General features: G+C 43.8%; 8 protein-coding genes across 8 annotated transcripts; 5 read left to right on the top strand and 3 right to left on the bottom strand.

The window, feature by feature from the left end:
• Positions 1–3,087: 3,087 nt before the first annotated feature.
• On the top strand, positions 3,088–5,844 carry LOC136315338 (histone H1.2). Its single transcript, XM_066246855.1, has one exon. The coding sequence runs from the start codon at positions 3,114–3,116 to the stop codon at positions 3,750–3,752; it is 639 nt and encodes a 212-aa protein (XP_066102952.1). The 5' UTR covers positions 3,088–3,113; the 3' UTR covers positions 3,753–5,844.
• Positions 5,845–11,280: 5,436 nt separating this feature from the next.
• LOC136315238 (histone H3.1) lies at positions 11,281–12,235 on the bottom strand. The gene has a single exon (XM_066246676.1). It carries the CDS (start codon positions 12,183–12,185, stop codon positions 11,775–11,777), a length of 411 nt encoding a protein of 136 aa, XP_066102773.1. The 5' UTR covers positions 12,186–12,235; the 3' UTR covers positions 11,281–11,774.
• A 1,157-nt stretch (positions 12,236–13,392) lies between these two features.
• LOC136315154 (histone H2A type 1) lies at positions 13,393–13,785 on the bottom strand. Its single transcript, XM_066246476.1, has one exon. The coding sequence runs from the start codon at positions 13,783–13,785 to the stop codon at positions 13,393–13,395; it is 393 nt and encodes a 130-aa protein (XP_066102573.1).
• A 271-nt stretch (positions 13,786–14,056) lies between these two features.
• On the top strand, positions 14,057–14,659 carry LOC136315272 (histone H2B type 1-B). Its single transcript, XM_066246741.1, has one exon. It carries the CDS (start codon positions 14,075–14,077, stop codon positions 14,453–14,455), a length of 381 nt encoding a protein of 126 aa, XP_066102838.1. The 5' UTR covers positions 14,057–14,074; the 3' UTR covers positions 14,456–14,659.
• A 4,471-nt stretch (positions 14,660–19,130) lies between these two features.
• LOC136315155 (histone H2A type 1) lies at positions 19,131–19,538 on the top strand. Its single transcript, XM_066246477.1, has one exon. The coding sequence runs from the start codon at positions 19,131–19,133 to the stop codon at positions 19,521–19,523; it is 393 nt and encodes a 130-aa protein (XP_066102574.1). The 3' UTR covers positions 19,524–19,538.
• Positions 19,539–20,567: 1,029 nt separating this feature from the next.
• LOC136315274 (histone H3.1-like) lies at positions 20,568–23,339 on the top strand. Its single transcript, XM_066246742.1, has 2 exons — positions 20,568–20,974; positions 23,202–23,339. Exons 1-2 carry the CDS (start codon positions 20,568–20,570, stop codon positions 23,221–23,223), a joined length of 429 nt encoding a protein of 142 aa, XP_066102839.1. The 3' UTR covers positions 23,224–23,339.
• A 596-nt stretch (positions 23,340–23,935) lies between these two features.
• Positions 23,936–24,254, top strand: LOC136315436 (histone H4). Its single transcript, XM_066247046.1, has one exon. It carries the CDS (start codon positions 23,943–23,945, stop codon positions 24,252–24,254), a length of 312 nt encoding a protein of 103 aa, XP_066103143.1. The 5' UTR covers positions 23,936–23,942.
• Positions 24,255–25,240: 986 nt separating this feature from the next.
• Positions 25,241–25,579, bottom strand: H4C1 (H4 clustered histone 1). The gene has a single exon (XM_066247026.1). It carries the CDS (start codon positions 25,577–25,579, stop codon positions 25,268–25,270), a length of 312 nt encoding a protein of 103 aa, XP_066103123.1. The 3' UTR covers positions 25,241–25,267.
• Between the last annotated feature and the right edge of the window lie 330 nt (positions 25,580–25,909).

Below are 25,909 nucleotides of genomic sequence, written 5' to 3'. Positions count from 1 at the left end.
TTTTTTTATAATCCGGCCCGCCAACGGTCTGAGGGACAGTGAACTGGCCTCCTGTGTAAAAAGTTTGGGGACCCCTACCTTAGACCGTCAGGTGACCGAAAAGTACACTTAGACAATTTTCTTACACAGCTTGAAAGGGCATGAAGAAATACTTTTACCTTGTTATTAAATTTTGGATAACTTTTCCCACACAAGTTACAGGGATCTGGTAAAGGGTTAGTTGTTTCTCTGCTTTGTGGCCTTCACTATGTGGCCAGAAGATTGGGAGCGAGAGTCAGGGGGCTGATCTCCTGTGATCTGGACTGCAGATTTACATGCACACAGGGGCTTCAAGCGGAGTGATCACGTTAGAGAACAGAATCACAGAAATTATATACATTTACATGCTGCTGATTTACAAATCAGGACACCAATCTATAATGAAGGGAGTTCCAGTGACCAGGCAATCAAGACTCCACTGCTCTTTTCTGGGTGGTTTCACACACTTAGATGAGTTTCAGATGGAAAGAGGCTCATTGCACATATAGTCAGAGCAGAGTGACATATTCTTATTTGTATCTTTTTACCAAACTATATTAAAATGCTGAAGGTGCTTTAGGTATTTGTGCAGTTTCAATAATTTGTTGCAATTCTTAGACCCAAAGTCACACTGAGGGATGGCAGATCTAAAGTTTTTTTTTATGCTTGCTAATTCATCCATTACTAATCTTATTAAGTTGTTAATTCCCAGAGGACATGATCAGTAGTAAACATGGTTTTCAAATGTTGAACAAATGTTATTCAATGAAACCACGGGGTAATCCTTACTCCAAAAGAAGATGCCTCCTTTCTCATTCATCACTGAATTTACCAGTATAACCTCTTTTGTAACCTAACACAATGGGTTCACTATTTGGAGTGTCTGAGCCAAAGGCACATTAGTCTTGTTGGAAGAAAAAGTTGTTTTATTTTTAATTGTGAATAGTAAAAGGAAGCAGGGGGATAATTTTCAAAGCACTGTCTCCCGGAAGAAAGGCTTAGTCTTGGCTTATATAAACTATTTGGTTAATTATATATTGATTTCTTCTTTGCAGTTGGCTAAACTTATCCGGATTTAGTTAATTAAACTTGTTTTCTTCTTTGCAGTGAACTAAACTTGGTCAAGTTCATCAAGATGGAGCTGGCTCTACAAAATACTGTGCTACATTTTAACATTTAAAAAGAATAGCATTTAATAAGAACCACTAAGACCTTGAGACCCTTGTCCTATTTCACAATTTCCACTTCCAGAATCTAAATCTGACATCTTTTTTTTGTGTGTGTGACATAGAGAGAGACAGAGAAAGGGACAGATTGGGACAGACAGGAAGGGAGAGAGATGATCAATTCTTCAAGTATCAATTGATCAAGTATCAATTCTTCCTTGTGGCTCCCTAATTATTCATTGACTGCTTTCTCACATGTGCCCTAATGGGGAGAGGGGTGTGTCAGCAGAGCAAGTGACCCCTTGCTCAAGCTAGCGACCTTGGGCTTCAAGCCAGGGACCATGGGGTCATGTCCATAATCCCATGCTCAAACCAGCGACCCCACCCTCAAGCTGGTGATCCCTCGCTCACGCCAGCACCTGGACAGGCTATTATCTCACATCTTTAATACATATTTTCATGTAGACATATGCTGGAACAGGAATTTCTGGTGATTTGTAATATTTACCGGGACTTAGTCCCTACATATAAAATATTATATTAAATTTTGTTAAATATTACATTAAAGGTGGTTACTCAACCTTTCCTTTCAAGAATAAATTGCAGTTGCTTTGAACCAAAGGACACAATATGAAGTAACAAAACAAGGTGGTAAAACAGGTTTTACAATGGAATATGTAAGTCCAGGTTTAGGAGCGATGGAAAGAAATGAACTCACCAATACAAAAAAAAATGGTATAATAATTTATATGTTTAGTACTTTCCCAGCATTTTAAAAATTTTGTCATCCCATTTTTTTTTGTTTCAAATCTATAGTTCATCTTTTAAGTCAAAGTGTCTCTTATTAAAGACAGTAGCTTTATTTCTGTCTATATCTTTCAGTTACCACTTAGAGGGTGTCGTTCTATATCATGCCATGTGTTAGATGTTGTTACTGGAAGAAACCTAGAATTTTCGTGTGCTGGAATTTACCTCTTTATTGTGGCATACAAAAATAAATAAATAAATGCTAGCTTTCTTTGAAAACAAAACGTCTCAATGTCCCTCGCTACCAAGTCTATTGGGGCACTTCTTAGACATAGTGGGTCTTCCTTCTTCCTTTATTATTCCTATTCTGGAGGGTCATACCCCCTGTCTTGCAGAACACAGAGGGGAACCTGAGAGCTTTTTAAAACCAGCCTAAATTTTTGCCTTAGGAAAGTGAAAAGTGTGCCCCGCCCCTGTCTATGAAAACAGGGATTTGATGAAGAGTTTCAATTTGTTCAAATCAAAGATTTAATTCTCTAACCCGCTACCACCCAGGACCCCTACGGAACTTCTAAGCCCCCTCCCATATCTCCCTGACTGCTTTGGGTTGGCCCAGAACCCGGTCCCAGTCCCCAGTTCCTATGGGTCTGTACACAGAATTCACAGAGGACCTGTGTTACTTCCCTTGCGAAGAAACAGAATTATAGTAAATATTTAAGTGGAAACCACTTTCTTTTTGTCCCCCAACGAAGGTAAACATGTACCCAACAAACCCTGGGAACAAGAACTTTCTAGGGCAAAGGAGAGAACAAGTAATTTAGAAGAAAAACAGAAAGTGGTCTCTGACTGCCTTGGACTTCCCTCGGAGTTGGGGGAGTTGGGGACTCCTGGACGTGGTGTCTTTGCATTTACGGGGAAAATAAATGCAGAGCACGAAGCCTGAGGCTTCTCGGATTCTTTCCCGACAAAATCCGGGCGGATTGGTGCGGGGCATTTTGATATTTTGCCCCTTTTGTGAACTGGAACAAACACAACTTGGGCACAAGCGGCGGCTCAGAGACTGCCAGCCAGGAGGGCGGCGGGAGCACCAATCAGCGCACGGCTGCGCTCTATATATACGGCAGCCGCCAGCACAGCTCCATCGGCGGTTCGCCACTTGTTTCCAAGTTCCAGATCGCCAATATGTCGGAGACCGCTCCTGCTGCGCCCGCTGCCGCGCCCCCTGCGGAGAAGACCCCAGTCAAGAAGAAGACCGCCAAGAAGTCTGCTGGGGTTCGCCGCAAGGCTTCCGGGCCGCCTGTATCTGAGCTCATTACCAAAGCCGTGGGCGCCTCCAAAGAGCGCAGCGGTGTCTCGCTTGCTGCGCTCAAGAAGGCGCTGGCGGCCGCGGGCTACGACGTGGACAAGAACAACAGTCGCATCAAGCTGGGCCTCAAGAGCCTCGTGAGCAAGGGCACCCTGGTGCAGACCAAGGGCACCGGCGCCTCGGGCTCCTTCAAGCTGAACAAGAAGGCGGCTTCCGGGGAGGCCAAGCCCAAGGCCAAGAAGGTGGGCGCGGCCAAACCCAAGAAGGCTGCTGGGGCGACTAAGAAAGCCAAGAAGCCTGCAGGGTCGGCTACCCCCAAAAAGAGCGCCAAGAAGACCCCAAAGAAAGCGAAGAAGCCGGCTGCTGCTGTGACCAAAAAGGTGGCTAAGAGTCCAAAAAGAGCTAAGGCCGCCAAGCCCAAGAAGGTCGCCAAGAGCGCAGCGAAGGCTGTGAAGCCTAAGGCCGCCAAACCCAAGGTTGCCAAGCCTAAAAAGGCTGCACCCAAAAAGAAGTAGGTTGCCGATTGTCTGCTTCTAAAAACCCAAAACGGCTCTTTTCAGAGCCACCATTTATCTCTAAGAAAGAGCTGTGCACTGCTCCCCGACTTGTCCTGTTTCTTAGGTAGCCTACAGAGCTGGCCTCTTGGAAAAGGGATTCAGTGGGAGCTGCTGTGAGGTGAATGCTCTCTAGAGACCATTCCCCTGGAAAGAGGGCTTGCAGCGAGAACACAACCCGTGCCCCATCTACGGTTTGTCCCGCGGGGCTTGTGTTCAGCTGCGAGGAAGTGCCTTCCGCAGCCCCACCCCTAAATACCATCCACTTCCTCGTCTCCAGAATAGGCTTAGGAAGTCATTCGAACGTCCCGCCTGCTCGCGGGTTGGCGCACTCCTCCAACCCTTGATTTTCATCGTGGATTTATTGGACAGTGGCCCGTCCTATCTCATTTGTGTTGTGTCGAGTTGAATTTGCTCTTTTCGCTAAGCGTAGGAATGTATTGGCTTTCGAACCCTTATCGTGTTTACAGAAGTCAGGCTGCTGTACTCTGAGGGCGTTTGTTGGCATCCGCCCTGGGAGGATGGGGCGCGGTTCCTTTTTAGCTCGTTCTTTTCATTCCCATTTTGGCGACAAAAGGCGCTTGAGGCAGGGCTGCCACCCCAGACTCAGCTCCACCGGGGTCTTTCTGTTCCTCACACCGTTAACTTCGAACATAGATATGACGGGTATGAGCGCATCAAAAACAACTTTTTGCCTCCATTTTATCCTGGCAGGCTGTTTTTATCCTTTTAGACATCTAAAAACTGAAGATGCTTTAAAAGGACGACCCCCTCCCCCCGGTCTTTATTGTGTGCAATCCAAATGTCGGGGTTTTTTGCATACAGAAGGAAAACATCTTTAAAATTCTGGGTATGTGTCAGTGTCTGAGTGAAGGTGATGTCAACAGGGCTTTAGTTTTCATTGACAATGCCACCTGGGCCCTGGCCGGTTGGTTCAGTGGTAGAGCGTCGGCCTAGCGTGCAGAAGTCCCGGGTTCAATTCCTAGCCAGGGCACACAGGAGAAGCGCCCATCTGCTTCTCCACCCCTCCCCCTCTCCTTCCTCTCTGTCTCTCTTCCCCTCCCGCAGCCAAGGCTCCATTGGAGCAAGGATGGTCCGGGCGCTGGGGATGGCTCCTTGGCCTCTGCCCCAGGCGCTAGAGTGGCTCTGGATGCAACAGAGCGACGCCCCGGAGGGGCAGAGCATCGCCCCCTGGTGGGCGTGCCGGGTGGATCCCGGTCGGGCGCATGCGGGAGTCTGTCTGACTGTCTCTCCCCGTTTCCAGCTTCAGAAAAATACAAAAAAAAAAAGACAATGCCATCTGGATTCTTTTATATTCACAGCTTTTCGCCAGAATAAAGTCCAGCGGCCTGTTTTCATTCTGGTGAACACAGGTCTTTTCTGGAGACGAGTTCCAAAGACAGGGTTTGCAGCAGTAGGTTTGCAGCTCAGTTCTTCCCCTATTGCGCTGAAGACGGGGCTGGTGTGGAGTTAATTCTCGCATTAGAGGCGGTGACCAGAGTTGATCCTCCCTGCACCACCCTACTGGACTGATAGAGGTTAATCTTCATTTTCTTTGTAATCAGGAATGGAAAGACTCCTTTTTTTGAGAACAGAACACACAAGAAGAAAGAGTTGTCCCATGGTTTCTTCAATTATTTTGTTTTGCTAATTGTATATTTAAAATAATTGAGCCCTCTATATTTTAGTGTAAAGTTGTGGATATGAGTATATGGATAATTTTTAATGTATGAATGTATAGATATTTTTATATAATTCATATGGATATATACAGGTAGTTTTTTCCCCAAGACCATATACTAACTCATTTCTGGTTCTTATTTCTTCCCTACTCCACCCCCACTTGAGATGCTGCCTTTATCATAGTCTAAATTCCATAGATAGGTGGATCGATTTTTGGTTTACTAAGCTGTTCGTTTGATCTTTCAGGCCATTTGTAAGGTGAGATCACACTGTTTAAAGTACTGTTCACAATGTCTTCAATGCTGAGAATATAGGGCCCACAGTCGATATGCAAATAATTGAATGTTAAATAAACATGTTATGACTAATAGCTGTGTTGGGCAGATAAAATGTATTATGCTCACTTTGTTAAAGATGGTGCTGCCCACCAGGAGGCCGTCGCCCAGGTGATATTAATGTGTGTTGGGATGGGCTAAAGGCAGGTAGAATCCTTGTAGCCTGGGGCTCGGTTTTGGGATTAAGCCTTTTCTACCCTTTTTGATGTAGGGCGGTACAATCCAATCATGCCTCAGAAGTGACTTTGTATTAGAGACTTCCCTGTTTTGTATATCGGATTGAAGGTTTGGATTTCTACACTATAAAATGGGGGCAGAACGAGAGCTTGCTCTCTTGGTTCCTGAGATTATCATTAGAGGAGAGAGCAGAGCAGAGAGCAGAAGGAGGCCACGTGGAGTAGGCCAGGAGAAGCAGCCAAGATGGCGGAGTGCTGAGTGAGAAGAGAGTTGGTGCAGAGTTTGTACAGGGAGAAGGAAGGAGATGGGGAACTGAGGAGAATAAGGCTGGTGAGCTAGAAACCTTTGATTCTAGGAAACTCAGATAAGTCAGTGGCTTTGTGAGCACTGAATGTGAGTGGGTTTTGGAGCCCAGTGTGTGTTTTTACTTGCCCGCCGGGTGCATGCTAGAATGAAAGAAAATGGCCTATCAGGTTTTGGCTCCGTTGTTTCTTTACCGACTGTCCGAATCCAGTGCGAACCTGTATGGGCCAGGCGGCTGCTGTTGTGGTGGCCTCGGCCCTGGCTTCTGGCTTTACAAGCTGATAGAGTTAATTTCCTCTCATTACACTTTTCCAGAATTCTTTGATTATTCTATATTTTGTTTGATTGTTTACTTTGCTTTTCTATATGTACTTTGAGATGTTCCCCCTCCCACCTACTCAGAAAACCTCAACATCCTATTGGTAGTTTTACTGGGATTGTTATTTTTATACATTAAACTGAGGAGATGAGTTTTTGTATTCAAGAACATTTCATGTTTTCCCATTTGTTCAAATATTTTGTACTTCCCTCCAAAGGATCTTCCCATTTCTTATAACTTTTATCTCCAGTTATTTTATCTTCTTTGTTGCTGTTGGAATGGCAACCTGACATTGTAGATTTTTTTTAGGATCAGTAGTCCGTAAAGTACACATAGAAGATACCCAGTTACTGAAGGAATCTGGGCACGAGTGAATTAATCTCTAATGAGTACTGTTAATATCCATATAAATAAGGAGCAAAGAAACAAGTGAAATTTTAAAATGTAATTACGTTAAGTTAACACAATATATCGAAAATATTATCATTAGATCATACTGTGAGGTTACTTTTCATAGGACCCCTTTTTACCCACAGTTGACTTATTTTCCCATTATAAATTAATATTTACTATCTAGTTTTATATTTGTAATTTAGTGTCATAGTTTTTAAAGAGTCACCAAGTTGCATAAGCTTTAAGCCTCAGATAATCTTGATTTGCTCCATATTTTTTATATTTAAAAAAGTTAAAAAGAAATTAACACTCAAATAAATGTTTTTGTACTGATAAATGGGGACATAGGTAAAAGAGAGAGAAGCTCTACAGTTGCTACACTTTGCTGTAAATCACAAATTCCTAACTGAGCAGGTCATAGTGGGTAGTCACACCCCAGGCATGTGACATTTTAGTAAAATGTTTATCTTAGTCTTTGTAACCCAGCATAGTTCGCCCACCTGATGCTACAGATAGGCAGCTACACAGACAACAGTGGTGCAGAGAAAGAACAAGGCACTATATTGGAGAACTGGCAGATTACACTGGAGAAACCCCAGCTTCCCAACATGTCGGGAGCCGATCAACAACTGCTGGCTGACAAGGTCACAGCAGGAGAAGACCCACAACTACTGGCTGACAAGGTCACAGCAGAAGAAGACCACAACTGCTGGCTGACAAGGTCACAGCAGAAGAAGACCCACAAGTGCTGGCTGACAAGGTCACAGCAGAAGAAGATCAAAAACTGCTGATTGACAAAGTCACAGCAGAGAAGACCAATGGCTGTGGGTTGACAAAGTCACCGCAAAGGAAAGGCACAACGATACTTCCCCCTTTGACTTTTTGAATTAATCTGGCTTTATATCCCCCCTTTTCTGGGTGTGTGCTATTAATTATGGCACAGGAATAATAGTACCATGCTTTCCCTGTAGATTCGTAGTGATTTCTTTGGAAATGAGACAGAGGGTGTGAGTTCCACAGAAAAGCCTGTAAGCCCCTTGAACTGGGCTTATAGACATAAGAGGCTGGCTATGATATCCCTCGTAAAGGGTTAAGTCTGTAGGAGAATTCCTTCTTAATCATGTTAGAAAGAATAGATTATGACTTGTGAATGGGTAGGAGGCAGTGGCTGTGCACAGAGCACCCCTAGACCTTCACTTAATTCAACATTTTCCTCCCTAGCCTTTTCATGTGATAAGTAGAGAAACATTCCTTTCTTCTTGCTTATTTAATCTGCAAATAGTGGTATATTCTGAGAAGAATAGAGTCAGAACTTAACTAGTGTTTAAATACAATAAATAAGTAATATTTGACTAGACAATAGTATCTTAGGTAAGGTATAGTAGGATGGCCCATTGTGTGGCCTAGGATGAGAGCGTAGTCAGCAAGAAAAGAATGTTTTACTAAGAGAATTGTCTTTTGACTAAAGGCAATTGCTAGGCTTTCTCAATGAGATGTTCTCATGAGATTTAAAAATGTAGGGAAATCCATGGAATGTCTTGTGTTGCTGCTGGGCTATCTTGCAAGTGCACTCTGCATATCTTTGGATGAAAGCTATTCTTGATGTTATGTTAATTTCTTTAGAGGCAAGCCTTTTAGAATCTTGTGAGAAAAAGTAGGACACTGCATAAACCCAAGGCGATTTACCTGAGCAAGCGGTGGTCCATTGTTAGTCGTCTGCTAAATCTCTCTCTGCCCCTTAACTCACAACAGCAGTAAAGTTAGTTAACTTTTAGAACTAATACTCTAAAAGCTTTTACTGATGTTGTTATCGCTATTCAAGTTATTTTGTATTTTGAATGATTTGCTACCTGATTTGTGACTCATAGATGTAAATTAACTGTTATCCGGAAACATGAAAACATAGTGAAACAAAAATAATAATTAACACCATGTGATTGTAACTCGGTGTGTAGCATTTGGTAGAGATGCCTGGCAGTAAAATGCTAACCAGAGAGTAAAGAGAAAGAAAAGAATTCGGCTCTCTCACTCCATTTTCGCCGACGCCGTCTCCTCCTGTGGGACCCCTGGATCCCCCCCGGGGCTGGACCCCGGCACCAACAGTTACAGACAAGGCTTTTACAGAACAAAAATCCTGAGTCATCATGAGTAAGGGGTTTGGATTGTGGATCTTGCTGACTGGTCACAAGTGTTCATGGTCAGTAAATCATTTTGTCCTGAGGTCAGCTTCAGGGCCCTTCATTCTGGTTTCATGAAGATGTGGCCAGGGAGGATCATTCAGCTGTAGGGCTCAAGAAATGAAACAATTTATTCCATGGTGTTACCTTCGGTTTAACAGAAACCCACACATTGTCTTCCTTATCCAGGGCCTGGCTATTGTTTCTGGCTGCCTCAAAGGATTAATGACTAGCCTGGGGAAGGAAGAATGCTTAGGAGGCATGCCAGGATGAAAATGAATAGAGGGCTGGAGCCACACAGAAAATCAAAATCACATTAAATCAGGACTGTCAGTTTCAGTTAGTCTGGTCACCGTAGCTGAAAAACATCTGAACAGTGCATGTTACTAGGATATCTTGATGTTTAGGGTGGAAGCTATACTTGTGGCTCTCACTCATTGTAAGTTATTACTATTTCTCCTGTCTTGTTAATTATTTTTCCCAAAGTCTTACAGAGCTTAGGCTAAACAATTTCTATAATGGTTAACCAGGTGTTTCATGACTTTCTTCTTGTAGCTGTTAGTGCAACCATAGAAACATTATACATATTAAAATTAAAGATATTTCCTGAAGGGTCTTGATTCCTGGGCTTCTTCACTTTAGGCAAGTGCTGTCCATTTTCCTTGTGCATCTAGGTTAACACGCCTTGGAAATTCCCGCTATCAGACCTCTCCTTCCAAAGTGTAACCATCTCCTTGTAATGTTCCTTAATTTCAAATGCATAAAAGAAATGGTAAGAAAGACTGTCATTTTCCAGATCATTTGAGACCTTGCTGTCTGGCATATGTTGTCAGTTTGGGCTTAACCTCATAAAACTTCCCCAGAGTTTGGACATTTATGTTGACACCTTCAGCATCTTAAATCCTATCGAACTTTAGTGATAGGCAATGTTATCTTCCCTGCTACATAAATTTATATAGTGGACCTCTGATGTTTAGTTTCTATTGCCAGAGGGGCTACAATCCTATAACGTAAACTAGTACTAAGTTCTGGAGTCAGAAGTGAATGTTTTTTGAACTACTGGGGATTTTGTGCATACTACACTAATGTTAGAAAGATTTACTTGTAGTTTATTGGGTAGATTAAAAGCAAGTATAACTGTGTGGTCAAGAGCCTCGATACAAATATGTACACTCATAAACGCTGCAATCTAAATTCAATTGAACAGGAAAAAATGAGGTAGTCCATACAAATGTTTCTGATCACTAAAAAAAAAGATAATTTGGAGAAAATTTATTGAATAACACCTCACTTCAGCCTCTTTCCTATGCATAGCAAAACTGCATTGTACGTCATTAGGGAAGACATGTGGCTATTGTGTACCTGTAACATTGATAGGTCTATTGCAACTTAAAGCAATTTTACTTAAATTTAGAGAAGGGTTATCACTCAAACACATTATTAAAAATATTTAAATCTTTTAAAAAGTGGAACTGCCCTACGACCTAGCAATTCTACTTCTGGGAATATGTCCAGGAAGGCCTGAACACTAATTTGGGGGAGTGTGTGCACCCCTAGTTCATTGCAGTGTGCTTTGCAGTAGCAAGGATTTGAAAGCAGCCCAACTGACTCACTGGTGAATCAGTAGATAAAAAAGCTGTGGCACATTTACACAATAGAATATTACTGTGCTGCAGGAACATTTAATTTGTGACAGAATAGATGGAACTGGAGATTTTTGTAAGAGAAATAAATTAGAGGAAGACAAGTACCAATGGTTTGTTTCATTTACACCTAGAATGAACAAAAGACAGTTTACAGATATGAAAGCTGTCAGCAGGATGGGGGTTTAACGGCCATAAAAAAAGGTAATGAAGAAAAACGTAGTAAACACTGGGAATTCAAAAGACAGATGGGGGTGGGAGCTAAAGAGGGAAAACTCTAGGGACATGAATTGAGGTTAATGCAGTAAATTTGCTTTATTATGGGTGTGGAACCTGCACATTAATCAATGTCAAAATTTAATGGTAAACCGAAAAAAATCTTGAAGTTAGGTATCTAATAAATCCTTGTTAAGTGTTGCATTCACCGGGTAAATGAACAAATATCAGACTTTTGGGGTTTCAAAGATCTTCCTTTATTGGCCAAAATAGTTTTACCCGCGCAGGGGCGGACTCCGGGAACACACTGCTCCGAAGAGCTGCAGATGAGAGAACCGCGCCGGCGCTTACAGCCTTCCTCTTATATAGAGCCCAGCAAGCAAGCAGTATACAGCAGACATGGCGGTTAGCTATTGGCTAATTCATACTTGTGCAGCATAACAGCCCAAATATGGGATGGAAAAATGTACTTTTGAGTACAAGGCGGGAAGTTAACAATCTAGGTGGGGCAGGATACAACGGTTAGGGGCAAGGTGTTTATTCAACCTATGTAGTTCCTCATTCTAACTGTGACTTAGGCCTAACATCCTGTTATTCAGACCATTTTAACAGTTTCTGATATCCTGATCATAACGTCAAGTAGTGTGGATAGTGAAATTACAGCTTTTCGAACTGAAATTTTGGGTGGCTCTGAAAAGAGCCTTTGGGTTTAAGGTTCAAGCTCACATAAAGGAGATTTACGCCCTCTCCCCGCGGATGCGGCGCGCGAGCTGGATGTCCTTGGGCATGATGGTCACGCGCTTAGCGTGGATGGCGCACAGGTTGGTGTCCTCGAACAGCCCCACCAGGTACGCCTCGCACGCCTCCTGCAGCGCCATCACGGCCGAGCTCTGGAAGCGCAAGTCGGTCTTGAAGTCCTGCGCGATCTCGCGCACCAGGCGCTGGAAAGGCAGCTTGCGAATCAGCAGCTCGGTAGACTTCTGGTAGCGGCGGATCTCCCGCAGAGCCACGGTGCCGGGTCTGTAGCGGTGCGGCTTCTTGACGCCGCCGGTAGCGGGGGCGCTCTTGCGGGCCGCCTTAGTGGCCAGCTGCTTGCGCGGGGCCTTCCCACCGGTGGACTTGCGTGCGGTCTGCTTGGTACGAGCCATCCCAAACTCTCCAAAAAATCGAACTGGAGAAGAAGCGACTTACGGCCCTTTCGATCACCGTATATATAGAGCCAGTCCCGCTCTGATTGGGCCAAAGCCAGTCTCGCTCTGATTGGACCAAGCAGCTGCCCATCAAGGCTCACAGTGAAGGTATTGGAAGCAGCCTTCATCCTGACCGCAGGAGCCTCCGGAGAGTTGAGACCAGAATTTAACTCTCCCTCCACCCACCCTTTCAAAAGCCGCTTTTTATTTTTTCTCGCCTCTATCGCCTTTTCTTTACAATGTTTTTTGGCTTTTCTCCGCAGAGCTTAATGTACACATTACAATGGCATATCTTGTTTGCTGGATAAAAAATTTGAATTTTGGCACCTAAAATGGTTTCCTTTGATCTTTTTGAAAAGGCGCGCGCTGGCTGGGATTGGCCAGGTGATTTCTTAGCCTCATTCAAATTTAGGTCGATCGATTTCACGTCAATTTCACTTCCCTATTTAAACTGCGAGATTTAAGTGTTCTTATAGGCTTTTCGTAAATATTTAACCCACATTCATATTTGCTATTAAAGCTACATTAACGTTTACTTTTCACCACCTAGCATGCTAGTAAATTCCACATTTTACAACGTTAACGGAGACGTGTGTAAAATGAGGTTTAAAAAAGACCCTCAAACGTGTAAATGGTACGAAGATTACTGTGTGCCTTTTAAAAACCACTCTGGATCCTGTGTTATTAAGCTCTTGCTTAAGGACCTGACCCCGGGGAATGCTTTGCTTTCCTATTTACAATAGACTACGGCCGAACAGACCGGGCAAAGGACGATTTGCACGTGATGTGTCTGTTAAGATGCAAAACAATTCTTAACAAGAGACTAAAAGGAGGTTTTATTGCAGAGTTCACTAATTTGCACTTCAATATTTACCTTTGACAAACCCTTGATCTTTTAGTTTTTCTCATAGTTTAACCAACTGCCCACAGCGTTGATGACCTTAATGGAAAGACTGAACCGGCTCTTGGATGATGCTCGTTTTCCTTGGGAGTTTTCTCGTTTTCAAAAGTGTTCGCACACTGACATCTACTGACAGGTTGAGGAAAGTGAATATCATTTTCCCGTAGAGGATACAAAATGGAAAAGGCAAGCCCTTTTAGTGCAAAGGTGGGTGGCTCTGAAAAGAGCCTTTGGTTTAAGACTAAGGAAGATTCTGAGACCCCTTCATTTCCCCTTGGCTTTGTGGTGGCTCTCGGTCTTCTTGGGCAGCAGCACGGCCTGGATGTTGGGCAGGACGCCGCCCTGCGCGATGGTCACTTTGCCCAGCAGCTTGTTGAGCTCCTCGTCGTTGCGGATGGCCAGCTGCAGGTGGCGCGGGATGATGCGCGTCTTCTTGTTGTCGCGGGCCGCGTTGCCCGCCAGCTCCAGGATCTCGGCCGTCAGGTACTCCAGCACCGCCGCCAGATACACGGGCGCGCCAGCCCCGACCCGCTCGGCGTAGTTGCCCTTGCGGAGCAGGCGGTGCACGCGGCCCACGGGGAACTGCAGCCCGGCCCGCGAGGACCGCGTTTTGGCCTTAGCGCGCGCCTTACCGCCCTGCTTTCCACGCCCAGACATATTAGTCTTAGTCTATACAACTAAAAAAGTACAGAAAAAGTTTCCCTGCTTCTCTGGTAAGAAACATTTTTATAGATACTGTAAGGATAATGTGACTAAAGCACCGGATTGGGTAAACTACTCCTTATTTGCATAGGAACCTCCCTTTAGGCGGGAACCGGGAATCACCCAATCAAAAAGAGAAATTTTTTACTCCTCATTTACATACTTGTAAATATATATAACTGAGCGGGTCCTGCGCTCCCCAACATAAAACTGATTTCCAGTTTTACATATCTGAGGAGAAACCATGCCTGAACCCTCTAAATCTGCTCCAGCCCCGAAGAAGGGTTCCAAGAAGGCCATCACTAAAGCTCAGAAGAAAGATGGCAAGAAGCGCAAGCGCAGCCGCAAAGAGAGCTATTCCATCTACGTGTACAAGGTGCTGAAGCAGGTGCACCCCGACACCGGCATCTCATCCAAGGCCATGGGCATCATGAACTCGTTTGTCAACGACATCTTCGAGCGCATCGCGGGGGAGGCGTCGCGTCTGGCGCATTACAACAAGCGCTCGACCATCACGTCCCGGGAGATCCAGACGGCCGTGCGCCTGCTGCTGCCCGGGGAGCTAGCCAAGCACGCCGTGTCCGAGGGCACCAAGGCCGTCACCAAGTACACCAGCGCCAAGTAATGTGCTTCAAATTCTGTCAAACCCAAAGGCTCTTTTCAGAGCCACTCACTTTGTTTGGAGAAAGCTGTAAACTACTATTTTTGAGTCGTAAAAAAATACATGTCTGCTGTTGACTTAAGTGCTAAGAAATCTACTAAAAGGCACTGCAGTGCTGTGTACCCAGGAGTTGGTAATTTTATATTTTATCCTTTTACGCAAGTTCCGTGACCGCCTAAACATGTTATGCATTAAAGTTTACTTGCAAACTATATGGGGTATGCCTCCAGTTCTTTGCATATAGGTAAATTGAAGATTGCCTTAATTTCTCTTTCCGTTTGTTCACTGATGACAATAGCCAGTATAAAGCCCGTTTGAAGTTTTATCACATCTCAGAAAGCCGTGTGCATTCCTTGGGCCTTTGATAGTTCTGGGATTTTCCCAGAAAGGTAGGATGGCCTCCAGCTCTAGGAGAGACAAAGGATTTCAAATTCCCGCCTTTGCCCATCGGGTGCCTCCTTGGTGGCTGACCTAGCTGGGGTGGGGGAGGGGATGATGGATATGATGTGGTCAGTTTTGTTTGTAACCTTTTTCTAAGAATCTGATAGTCCAAAATATTCCAAACAGACAGGAAGAGCCCGTTGTTGAAACAGGAATCAGAGTGTTGGGATCCCACCACTATGAGAGAAATTCATTATATGCTAAATATGAAAATACTTGCCTCAAAAATCAATTTCTGTTTTTTAGATTGTAAAAAGACATTCCTGCAAAACCTCCTCCCCCCCAGAAAAAAAGAAAAAAAACTACGTTTGTTAGTGAATTAAGGCTACAGTTTAAGTATCATTAACTCTTGTGTTCTTTTCCTGAACAGGGAAGATCTAGGTAGTAATATTACAGTGTTTCTTTTATTATGAAAATGATACTCAAGGGGATTCTTTTCACCCCATCTTGTCCTTTATAACTGTCTGCCTCTTCTCGCTTTCACTCTTTCTCTCATTTCTTTCTAACATTTGATATTTCACCTAAAACTATACTCTTCATTGACAAACTCAAACACCAGTGCTCCTGAACTCAAAGCTAGACATTTTTGTAACCTGGTTGATATTTCACAAGTGAATGGGAAATTCAGAAGAAAAAAAAAATAGACGCGTAGACTGGATCTACAGTGGGTAGTAGGGACAAAGCAGAAAATAAACAAGCCTGTAAATCTCCCCAGTTGATTGTGAGCAAGGCATCAACTTTGAACACAAGGCCAGTGGTCCAGTCCATCATTATGAGAGAAAAACCAGAGCGTTAGCAAATGCAAGGAAGGGTTTCACCATTAGCAGTGTTTTATTAAAAAATGAGACATGGTTGTCATTAGCTAGTTTTGTTTACTTTCAGCAAATAAAGGACAGGAGATTCACATCCAAACCTCTGTCTCTCAAAAGGCAGGTGTACTCATCACTTTTATTTGGTCAATTACATATTGATTTCTTCTTTGCAGTTGGCTAAACTGAACTGGTTGGGATTGGGTCAAGCTCATTCCGTTTAGGGTACATCTACAAAATACTATTGTACATTTTGACATTTAGCAAGAATACCATTTAGTAAAAGCTAACCAAACCTTGAGAATCTTGTTCTTACAGAAGGATTTATATACCTCTTTTCCCCAATAAACACCCACAGTTTCTTTAGAGCTAGACTACATTCCCAGCTCTCCTTTCGGTCACTGAAAGTTTTGCCTTCTTCCTTATCTAACAAATATAACCTGAAGACAGGTAGACCGTCTGCCGTGGGCTGAGTTCTGGGTGCCTGGAATCCGGTAAGGAGGAACGGGAAAATTTTAATTTGGAGAGAGGTTGGCTGGAATTCTGAAAACAGAACAAAGATCCACTAAAGAACAGGTAACAAGAGGTCCAGAAACTGTACATGATTATAGATGAGAAGGCACAGGATTTAGGAAATGCTTTGACTCCTATTTCTTGGCAGGTGAAAAGACCTAGACTTCTCAATTCTGTCTTCAATGTCTTTCAGGAACATGTGTATTTCTTGTCTTTTCATCCCCACTAAGTAATATATACACTTAAATGTATACATACATTTAACATCCTTGAAAAATAAAACCTGCCAATTACTTTAAAATAGTAACCACTTCAAACAATTTTAATAAATAGTAATCAATTATAATTCCATCATCCAGGACATTTTGGCCACCAATTTTCCAAAAATGTACTTTCTGTAAATCTATACATACAAACGTATGGATATTGCTTAAGTGAGGTTATGTTTTTTGTTTTTATTTATGATTAATAAAGAGAGTTCCTAATAATCATTTTCATGACTGTATTTCATTGTAGGAAAGTAAGTGCCCTTTATTACTTGACCTTCATTTTTTAAATATAAAAAACTGTTTCTTAGTCCATTTAGGCTACTATAACCAAAAAACAATAGACTGTGTGTGTAAAGCCAGTAGCCGCGGCCAACATCACAGCCGCCTGGCCCGTGCAGGTTCGCATTAGATCTGGACAGTCGGTAAAGAAACAACAGAGCCAAGAACTGGTGGGCCATCATCTTTAATTCTTGCTTGCACCCGGCGGGCAAGTAAAAACACACACTGGGCTCCAAAACCCACTCATTCAGTGCTCACAAAGCTACTGACTTATCTGAGTTTCCTAGAATCAAAGGTTTCTAGCTCACCAGCCTTATTTACCTCTGTTCCCCATCTCCTTCTCTCTGCACAAACTGCACAAACTGGCTTCTCCTTCAGCATTCTGCCATCTTCGCTGCCTCTCCTGGCCTCCTCCACGTGGCGTTTCACTGCTCTACTCTCTGCTCTCCTCTCTAATGCTAATCTCAGGAACCGAGAGAGCAAGCTCCTGGTCTGCTTCACTTTATAGTGTAGAAATCAAAACCTTTAATCCAATATACAAACAATTAAGTCTCTGATACAAAGTCACTTATCTGAGGCATAATGGGATTCCTCATGAGAGTGCACCACCCTGCATCATGCAATCAGTTAAGGGTGTGGGGAAAAGCTTAGTCTTAAAACTAAGCCTTAGGCTATATCGACCCTGCCTGCTTACACACTGTTGGGCAGATAAAATATATTATGCTCACTTTGTTAAAGATGGTGCTGCCCACGTGAGGCCGTCGACCAGGTGATATTAATATGTGTTGAGAATCCTTGTAGCCTGGGGCTTGGTTTTGGGATTAAACCTTTCCCACCCTTTTTGATGTGGGGTGGTGCAATCAAATCATGCCTCAGAGAAGTGACTTTGTATTAGAGACTTCCCTATTTTGTATATTGGATTAAAGGTTTGGATTTCTACACTATAAAATGGGGGCAGAATAGGAGCTTGCTCTCTTGGTTCCTCGGATGATTAGCATGAGAGAGCAGAGGGAGCAGAGCAGCCAGCAGGAAGAGGCCATGTGGCCAGGAGAAGCAACCAAGATGGCGGAATGCTGAGTGAGATGCCAGTTTGTGCAGTTTGTATCTGGGATAAGGAAGGAGATGGGGAACTGAGGAGAACAAGGCTGGTGACCTAGAAACCTTTGATTCTAGGAAACTCGGATAAATCAGTGGCTTTGTGAGCACTGAATGTGAGTGGGTTTTGGAGCCCAGTGTGTGTTTTTACTTGCCCGACGGGTACAAGCTAGAATTAAAGAAAATGGCCTATCAGTTTTTGGCTCCATTGTTTCTTTACCGACTGTCCGAATCCAATGCGAACCTGCATGAGCCAGGCTGTTGTGATAGTGGTCCTGACCGTGGCTTCTGGCTTTACACACACCCAATGCAAACTAAGCGAGCAAACATATATCATATTTATTTCAGTGTTTCAAGCCCTCTAACCTCAGGGGTGCAATAGAATATGGAGTATGAAGAAATTTTCTGAATTAACCAACATCTTATGTGCTGTACCCAAGTGGGAAAAGGAGGGTAGGAGGGCAGGGAATGACATTGAAAAATAATTGGCAAAGCCTTTTCCAGCCAGGAATTCAGAGTCCCTGGTGTCTTTAACTCAGTTATTGTTGGCAGAGTAAATAACCAATCTGGGTCACTCGGTTTTCCAGTCTCTAAAATAAGCAGAGTACTCAGGCAACATACCTTCAAGGCGATCCCTGAGGCCTCCTACTACTCAAGATATGAATGAAATGGAAACATGCTTGGTGTTTTAGGTCAGGGGCTGAATCACCCCATTACTCCTTTCACTTTTCATTCAGATACTGTACTTTAAAGAGACGTGGGCGACCGGGAGGATTATATTTTCTTCCTTTTTATTTTCCGAGCTCTAAAATAGTTAAATCAATGCCTCACATAGAAGTACCTCTTCAATGCTACCAATTTAAAAATTTGCCCTGCCTATATTCTTTCTAAAATCTTAAGTCACAATCCCAGAAAAGGATCAATAACCAAATACCAGGACAATAAGAAGAATCATTCGTGCTTCTGGTTGCTTTGAAGGAAAGTATTTAGTGAAAAAAAATAATTCAATTATTAGTATAAAAGTAAAGGTTATTTATCTCTGATTACATTAAAGCAAACAAAAATACTTCCCCGTGTATGCAAATGAAGGAGGCAGACTCGAAGTTCCCATTGGTTCATGGAGTATTGCCTACAGCTTACCTCCGTTTTGTATAAATATGACTGTAGCTCTCAGTTTAGTTCCATTCCACTTACATTTTCTGAAGGAAGTGTTTTGCTTTATTTCAAGAAGTCATGTCTGGACGCGGAAAGCAGGGCGGGAAGGCGCGAGCCAAGGCAAAGACACGGTCCTCTCGGGCCGGGTTGCAGTTCCCCGTGGGCCGCGTGCACCGCCTGCTCCGCAAGGGCAACTACGCCGAGCGGGTCGGGGCCGGCGCGCCCGTGTACCTGGCGGCGGTGCTGGAGTACCTGACGGCCGAGATCCTGGAGCTGGCGGGCAACGCAGCCCGCGACAACAAGAAGACGCGCATCATCCCGCGCCACCTGCAGCTGGCCATCCGCAACGACGAGGAGCTCAACAAGCTGCTGGGCAAAGTGACCATCGCTCAGGGCGGCGTCCTGCCCAACATCCAGGCCGTGCTGCTGCCCAAGAAGACCGAGAGCCACCACAAGGCCAAGGGCAAGTGAGGTGGGACCTCGGTATCTTCCCCAGTCTTAAACCAAAGGCTCTTTTCAGAGCCACCCACCTTTGCACTAAAAGGGCTTGCCTTTTCCATTTTGTAGTAATGAGAAAATGAACTTCACTTCCCTCAACCTGCCAGTAGATGTCAGTGTGCGAACACTCCTAGAAAACCAAATAACGAAAACAAGTACTAGCCTAAAACGGTTCGAGATTCCTTTCATCAGAGGTAATAAAGCCAACAACGAGAATTAAACCACGAGAAAACGAACAATTCTCGGGACACATCAGCTGCAACTCCCATTCTCTGGGCCCTAGTCGATTGTAAACGGAAAAACTATTCCCACAGTCCTGTTCTTACACAATTTAACAGGTTGTAACGTGACTTTAAAAAGGCGCAGTTACCTTTGTGCCATTGACACGTTTTAGGTTTTTTCCTTAATCCAATTTTACACGAATCTCAGTTGAAATTGTAAAACGTAGTCAAGTGAAAAATATAAATTGGCTATAATACCACATGTTAAATCCGGTTAAATACACATTTAGAAAAAGTCTGTAAGACTTTTTAAATATAGAAGTTTAAATAGAGAAAAAGCTGAGGTGAAATTGGCCTTTCTAAACTTGAATGAAGCTAGAAAACTACTTGGCCAATCCCATCCAGCGCGCGCTTTTTCAAAAAGATGAAAGCAAGCCAGTTTCCGGTGCCAAATTTAATTTAAAATTTTAATTTAGAAAACAAGATATATCATTATAATATTTACATTATATTCGAAGAGAAGCCAGAGAACATTGTACAGAAACACCATAAAGACAAGCAGACGTGAGAAAGAAGCAATTAACCGCTGTTGAAAAGCTGTGAGTAGAAGTTAATTTCTAGTGTAAACTCCAGGAAGACTCCAGCGATAATGAATTAGACGCCGCTTCCAATAGCTTCATTGCGAAACTTGATCGCCAAATATATGGGCCAATCAGAGCGGGACTGGCCTTATATATACCGGTCAAGAGCGCCCTCCTTCATTGTTCTACTGACTCTCTGCTTCGAGGTTTTCGGAATGGCTCGTACCAAGCAGACTGCGCGCAAGTCAACGGGCGGGAAGGCTCCGCGCAAGCAGCTGGCCACCAAGGCGGCCCGCAAGAGCGCCCCCGCCACCGGCGGCGTCAAGAAACCGCACCGCTACCGCCCCGGCACGGTGGCCCTGCGCGAGATACGCCGCTACCAGAAGTCCACCGAGCTGCTGATCCGCAAGCTGCCCTTCCAGCGCTTAGTGCGCGAGATCGCGCAAGACTTCAAGACCGACTTGCGCTTCCAGAGCTCGGCCGTGATGGCACTGCAGGAGGCGTGCGAGGCGTACCTGGTGGGGCTGTTCGAGGACACCAACCTGTGTGCCATCCACGCCAAGCGCGTGACCATTATGCCCAAGGACATCCAGCTTGCGCGCCGCATCCGCGGAGAGAGGGCGTAAGTTTCGCTTACGTGACTCGATTTAGTCTAAAACCCAAAGGCTCTTTTAAGAGCCACCCAAGATTTCAGATAGAAGAGCTGCATGCAAAGTGGGACTTATTTCCTTAGAGAAATTCGGGACTTGTGACAATCTTAAACTACGGCGTATCTCACTGTTAAGGCAGTATTTTAAGAAAGAACCGGTAGCTAACAACTCGAGCTGTATTGTCCCCTGATTTCTAAAAACTACCAGTAAAAAATACTTTGGGGGATAGGTTGTGGGTCCTCAGTTTTCCACACAAGATTTTGAATAGGGTCGATTAGTATATATGAAGCTCTTTGATAAGTAACTACAGGTCTAGGCTTTCTAAAACTTTTTTCAAAATTGTACGTTTTAGCTGGTATAAATCCTTAGGTATTAAACCCAGAATTTCAAAAATACCTGGTACATTTCAGCAATATCGTTGAATCTTGAAGCAAACCTACAGGTGACTTACGTGACTGAAAAGGGTATTAGGTTCCTGGTCTTAGCTGCAGTTCTGTAACTTCAAAATAAAAAAGGTAAGTTGAAGAAAATAAAAATAAATCAACTCTCAACTTGGAGTGTGGTTGGGTGCAGGAAGAAACAAACCCTGTACTTGATGGGCCTTTACAGGTTTATTTTTAATATTGCTAAAGTAAGAATAATTTAATATCTTTAAACTGCTGTTTATTACACAAATTTTCGCCCATCTCTGTACAAGGGAATCCTGGTGTAACTGCACTGAATCTTCAGGACATAATGCTTAGTGGGAAAAAAAAACAAAAACAAAAAACACCTTCAAATGTTAAGAGTCCATTTTTTTGTGGCTATTCTCAAAATGACAAAACTAGAGATGGATACCATTCCCTAGGACAGGGAATAGGTGGGTGAATTGATTATAAAGGTGTAACAGAATTCCTTTGTGATGGTTGAAGTTTTACATATGCATTGTGGTGGTGGTTACATGACTATATGTCAAGTAAAATTGCACAGGGCCATCCACATACGTTCCCAAATGAGAGCATGTAAAAACTGGTGAGGACTGAATAAGGCCTGTAGTGTAGTTCAGATTATTTTGCCAATCTCAGCCACTTGTTTTGGATATTATAATTATATAGGATGTCCCCATTAAGACTAGGTTCAAGAAACTATAAAAATAAGGAGTTTGATCTGTGGTGAGGCAATGGATAGAGTGTTGGTCTCTTAGTCCTGGTCAAGGCACAGACGAATACTTCTCCCTCTCTGTGTCCTCCAGACCCCACCCCCACAACTCCCAAACCAATAAATCTAATTTAAAAGGAAAAATAAAATAAGAAGAAAAAAAAAATGCTTTAACAATTCCTTAGCATTTGCTACTTTTTATTGATTAGGGTTCTGTGCCTTCATTAACAAATCAATGCAATTTTTTTTACATAAACAGGTGTGGGGTTTTTTGTTTGTTTTCTGGTTGTTCTAATGGTGACATGTCCATTTGGTTGAATTTCCAAATTTTATATTTATAATCTCAAATTTTCTGGTTGGGTATTTGGCTGAGTTGATCAATGGTGTTTAGGACAGTGTGCTTGATATGTCATAAGTGTACATACAATGTTAAAGGACTGAAACCACAGGCCCAAATCGACATTACCAGTGATATAAACCCAAGATACCAAACCTAGATTTCAAGTCTGATCTAATTGCAGTTTACACCTCTCACGGAAATATAATTTTAACACACTAGTTTGGAATTTTCTGGTCAAGCACCAGTAAGGTAATCAGTCACATGAGCCTTTTCCATCCCCTTAGAAAAAAGAGGTGACCAGCTTAATCAAAATCCTCCTATTCTCTTCCCTCAAAAAAATATGTCTGGGCTCAAGTCTTTTTTTTTCTTTTTCTTTTCCTATTTATTTATTTATTTATTTATTTTGTTAATAGTTCTGTTACTCCGTCCTTGTCCCAACAAAAACTTTCCATTTTGTACAGCCTCTTGGAGCACCCTTCTAATTGCAAATGGGATGCTACCTTAATAAGGCCATTAGATCTTCAAATTTAGTCGAATTTTGTGATTTTAACAATAAAAACCATCTTTTATTTTGAACACTGTACTGTTTTCTTAGGACAATATGTATATCTTAATGCTCTCATGTATTACCTCAGCATTTTTTTTACAAAAATAGTGCAAACGTGTAGGATTTACTACATTTTTATGACTCATTTGCATAAAATTTCTTTTCCTTGTTTCAGAGTTTATAATAGCTTTACTTGAATTTCATGCGCCAATCCCAGGAAAATTACAAGGATCCCTCCAACACTGGAGAACAGGCATTAGCCCCTGGCGATTACATTCTTTTGCTCAGCAATCCTTTATTACTGAAATGTGCGCAATTTGTTTAAATTAAAGCATACTGTACTTGCTGATGTTATGTTGGAAATGGTTTGAAATCCTTGTGTGATTTAGTCCTGCCTGTATCATAAATATTTTGTTTTTAAAAACAGTAGATGGGGCGATAGGAATTTACTGTCAAGAAAGTATAAGCCAGTCATTTTGCTTACAATAACTCAATTATTACCAAGAATTTATCCTTTTTATGGATAAAGCCATCAAAACTCAGTTTAACAAAGTGACCCTATAACACAGCTTGAGAGCAACAGCTCACAGATTTCCAACGCAGAGGTGCCAGGCATTACATTTACCAATTCCTTTGTTTCCTGGGGTTTGGATTTGTTTCAGTTCCAGTGCAGAGGTGATCCAAGAATATCCATGGGACGGATAACTCTTTAAACGTTAAAAGATAAACGAAGTAATTCAATTTCTGTGTACACGCCCAGCTTAGAATTTGTCTTTTAGAAGCAGCAGGGGCGGGGTCTCAGGACAGTTTCCCGCCTTTTCCGGTCTTTCGGTTTCAAACAGGTCCGCCTAGTTGCTATTTAAGAGGCTGCAGCAGTCAGTACCAGCACAGTCGTTTCAGAAAGCAGCTGTTCATTATGTCTGGCCGTGGTAAAGGAGGCAAGGGTCTTGGCAAAGGGGGCGCTAAGCGCCACCGTAAGGTGCTGCGCGACAACATCCAGGGCATCACCAAGCCCGCCATCCGGCGCCTGGCGCGGCGCGGCGGCGTCAAGCGCATTTCCGGGCTCATCTACGAGGAGACCCGCGGGGTGCTCAAGGTGTTCCTGGAGAACGTGATCCGGGACGCCGTCACCTACACGGAGCACGCCAAGCGCAAGACGGTCACGGCCATGGACGTGGTCTACGCGCTCAAGCGCCAGGGCCGCACCCTTTACGGCTTCGGCGGCTGAGTCATCCGTTTCTACCGTCTTAGTCGTTCTTATCAAAGGCCCTTTTAAGGGCCGCCCAACTACTCGGGAAGAGCTGTTGAAACTACATGACCAGAATTTTATGAATAGGTCAATAGTGTAATGGAAGGTAAAATTAAGTGCTTTATCTGTGTAGCCACGTAAAACTCGAGTCAAACTTGCACTTAGAATGGCAAATAAGTAAAAACTGCAGACTGGAATTACAATCTGAAGACGTCCACATTGTGTGTAAACGATCAATGGTTTTAAAAGGCACACAACTTGATTCAGAGCAGGTAGCAGAGTTGAGATATTGCGACCGCATGAGGGCGCTCCTCCACGGATACAGTGTGGCTGTCGGGTCTCAAAATTGGGGGCTGCAAACTGGCAACTTAGACCAGCGTCGAACCCGTGTCTTGTCCAAAGGCAAATTACTCTAGGAAATCCATAACGTTTTGCTAGAAATACCCGAATTTTAATCGATCTTGGCTGTACCCCCGCATACTCGTAACAAAAAATATTAAAAACCCCGTCTAAACTAGCGTGGCGGTGCTTCAAGAGCACCGCGTCACTCAAGATTGCTCGTCATAACCAACCCCTGGATGGTGCCATTGCAGGGAGGAACAAAGGACAGGTGAACTCCCCGCCAGAGATCTGGGGACTCGTTTTTTCTTCCATTAAGGGTTTGGGGCTTGCAGAGAACACCCATCCCGCAAGTTTGCTCTTACTTCTATCTGTAACCCCACTCCCCGCCTAAGTCTCAATACCTCACAGAATGGGGTCGCGGTCGTCCCTGGACCCGTGGGTGACTGGCTGATACCTGTCGTTAAAAAACAATCATCACGGCTAGCTTATGCTTAAGTTTAAGGACGCACTGACATTAAAGCTAAAGAAAAATATGGCCATGGCAGAACCATGAGTACAAAGCCGCGCAGAGCTCTTTCCGAGGGAAAGTGGGCGGCCCTGAAAAGGGCCTTTGGTGAAACTGAATGATTAGGGCGGTAGGAACAGATGACTTAGCCGCCGAAGCCGTAGAGGGTGCGGCCCTGACGCTTGAGTGCGTAGACCACGTCCATGGCCGTGACCGTCTTGCGCTTGGCGTGCTCCGTGTAGGTGACGGCGTCCCGGATCACGTTTTCCAGGAACACCTTGAGCACCCCGCGAGTCTCCTCGTAGATGAGCCCGGAGATGCGCTTGACGCCGCCGCGCCGGGCCAGGCGCCGGATGGCGGGCTTGGTGATGCCCTGGATGTTGTCGCGCAGCACCTTACGGTGGCGCTTAGCGCCCCCTTTGCCGAGACCTTTCCCGCCTTTGCCGCGACCAGACATTGCCTCGCTAGTTGAGAACCAAGGACAAGTGGCAAGAAGGGGAGAGCTGATTTTTATATACTATCTACCTCCCTCCCCCCCCCCCCCCCCCCGCTCCTTGGCGGGAAATTTGACGTAAGCAATCCCCCTCCCTTCTTCCCTCTCTGAGCCCGGAACTCGCCGAGGGGTGTGGTTAAGTCCCAGTCTGAAGGAGCATTGGCCTTACCTATGCTTTATTGTTACTTGAAGGAATTAGACTAAGTAAACTTGCTCCAAAAAATATTCTAAGCAGGAGAAATACATAGGACGAAAGTGTCATACTACATTTTGGTAATCGTAAAAATACCAGGA

The sequence above is a fragment of the Saccopteryx bilineata genome, chromosome 11 (genome assembly GCF_036850765.1).
Source record: "Saccopteryx bilineata isolate mSacBil1 chromosome 11, mSacBil1_pri_phased_curated, whole genome shotgun sequence".
Classification (NCBI taxonomy): Eukaryota; Metazoa; Chordata; class Mammalia; order Chiroptera; family Emballonuridae; genus Saccopteryx; species Saccopteryx bilineata.
Note: the sequence above shows the minus strand (reverse complement) of the source record. Positions and strands in the feature narration are given on the sequence as shown.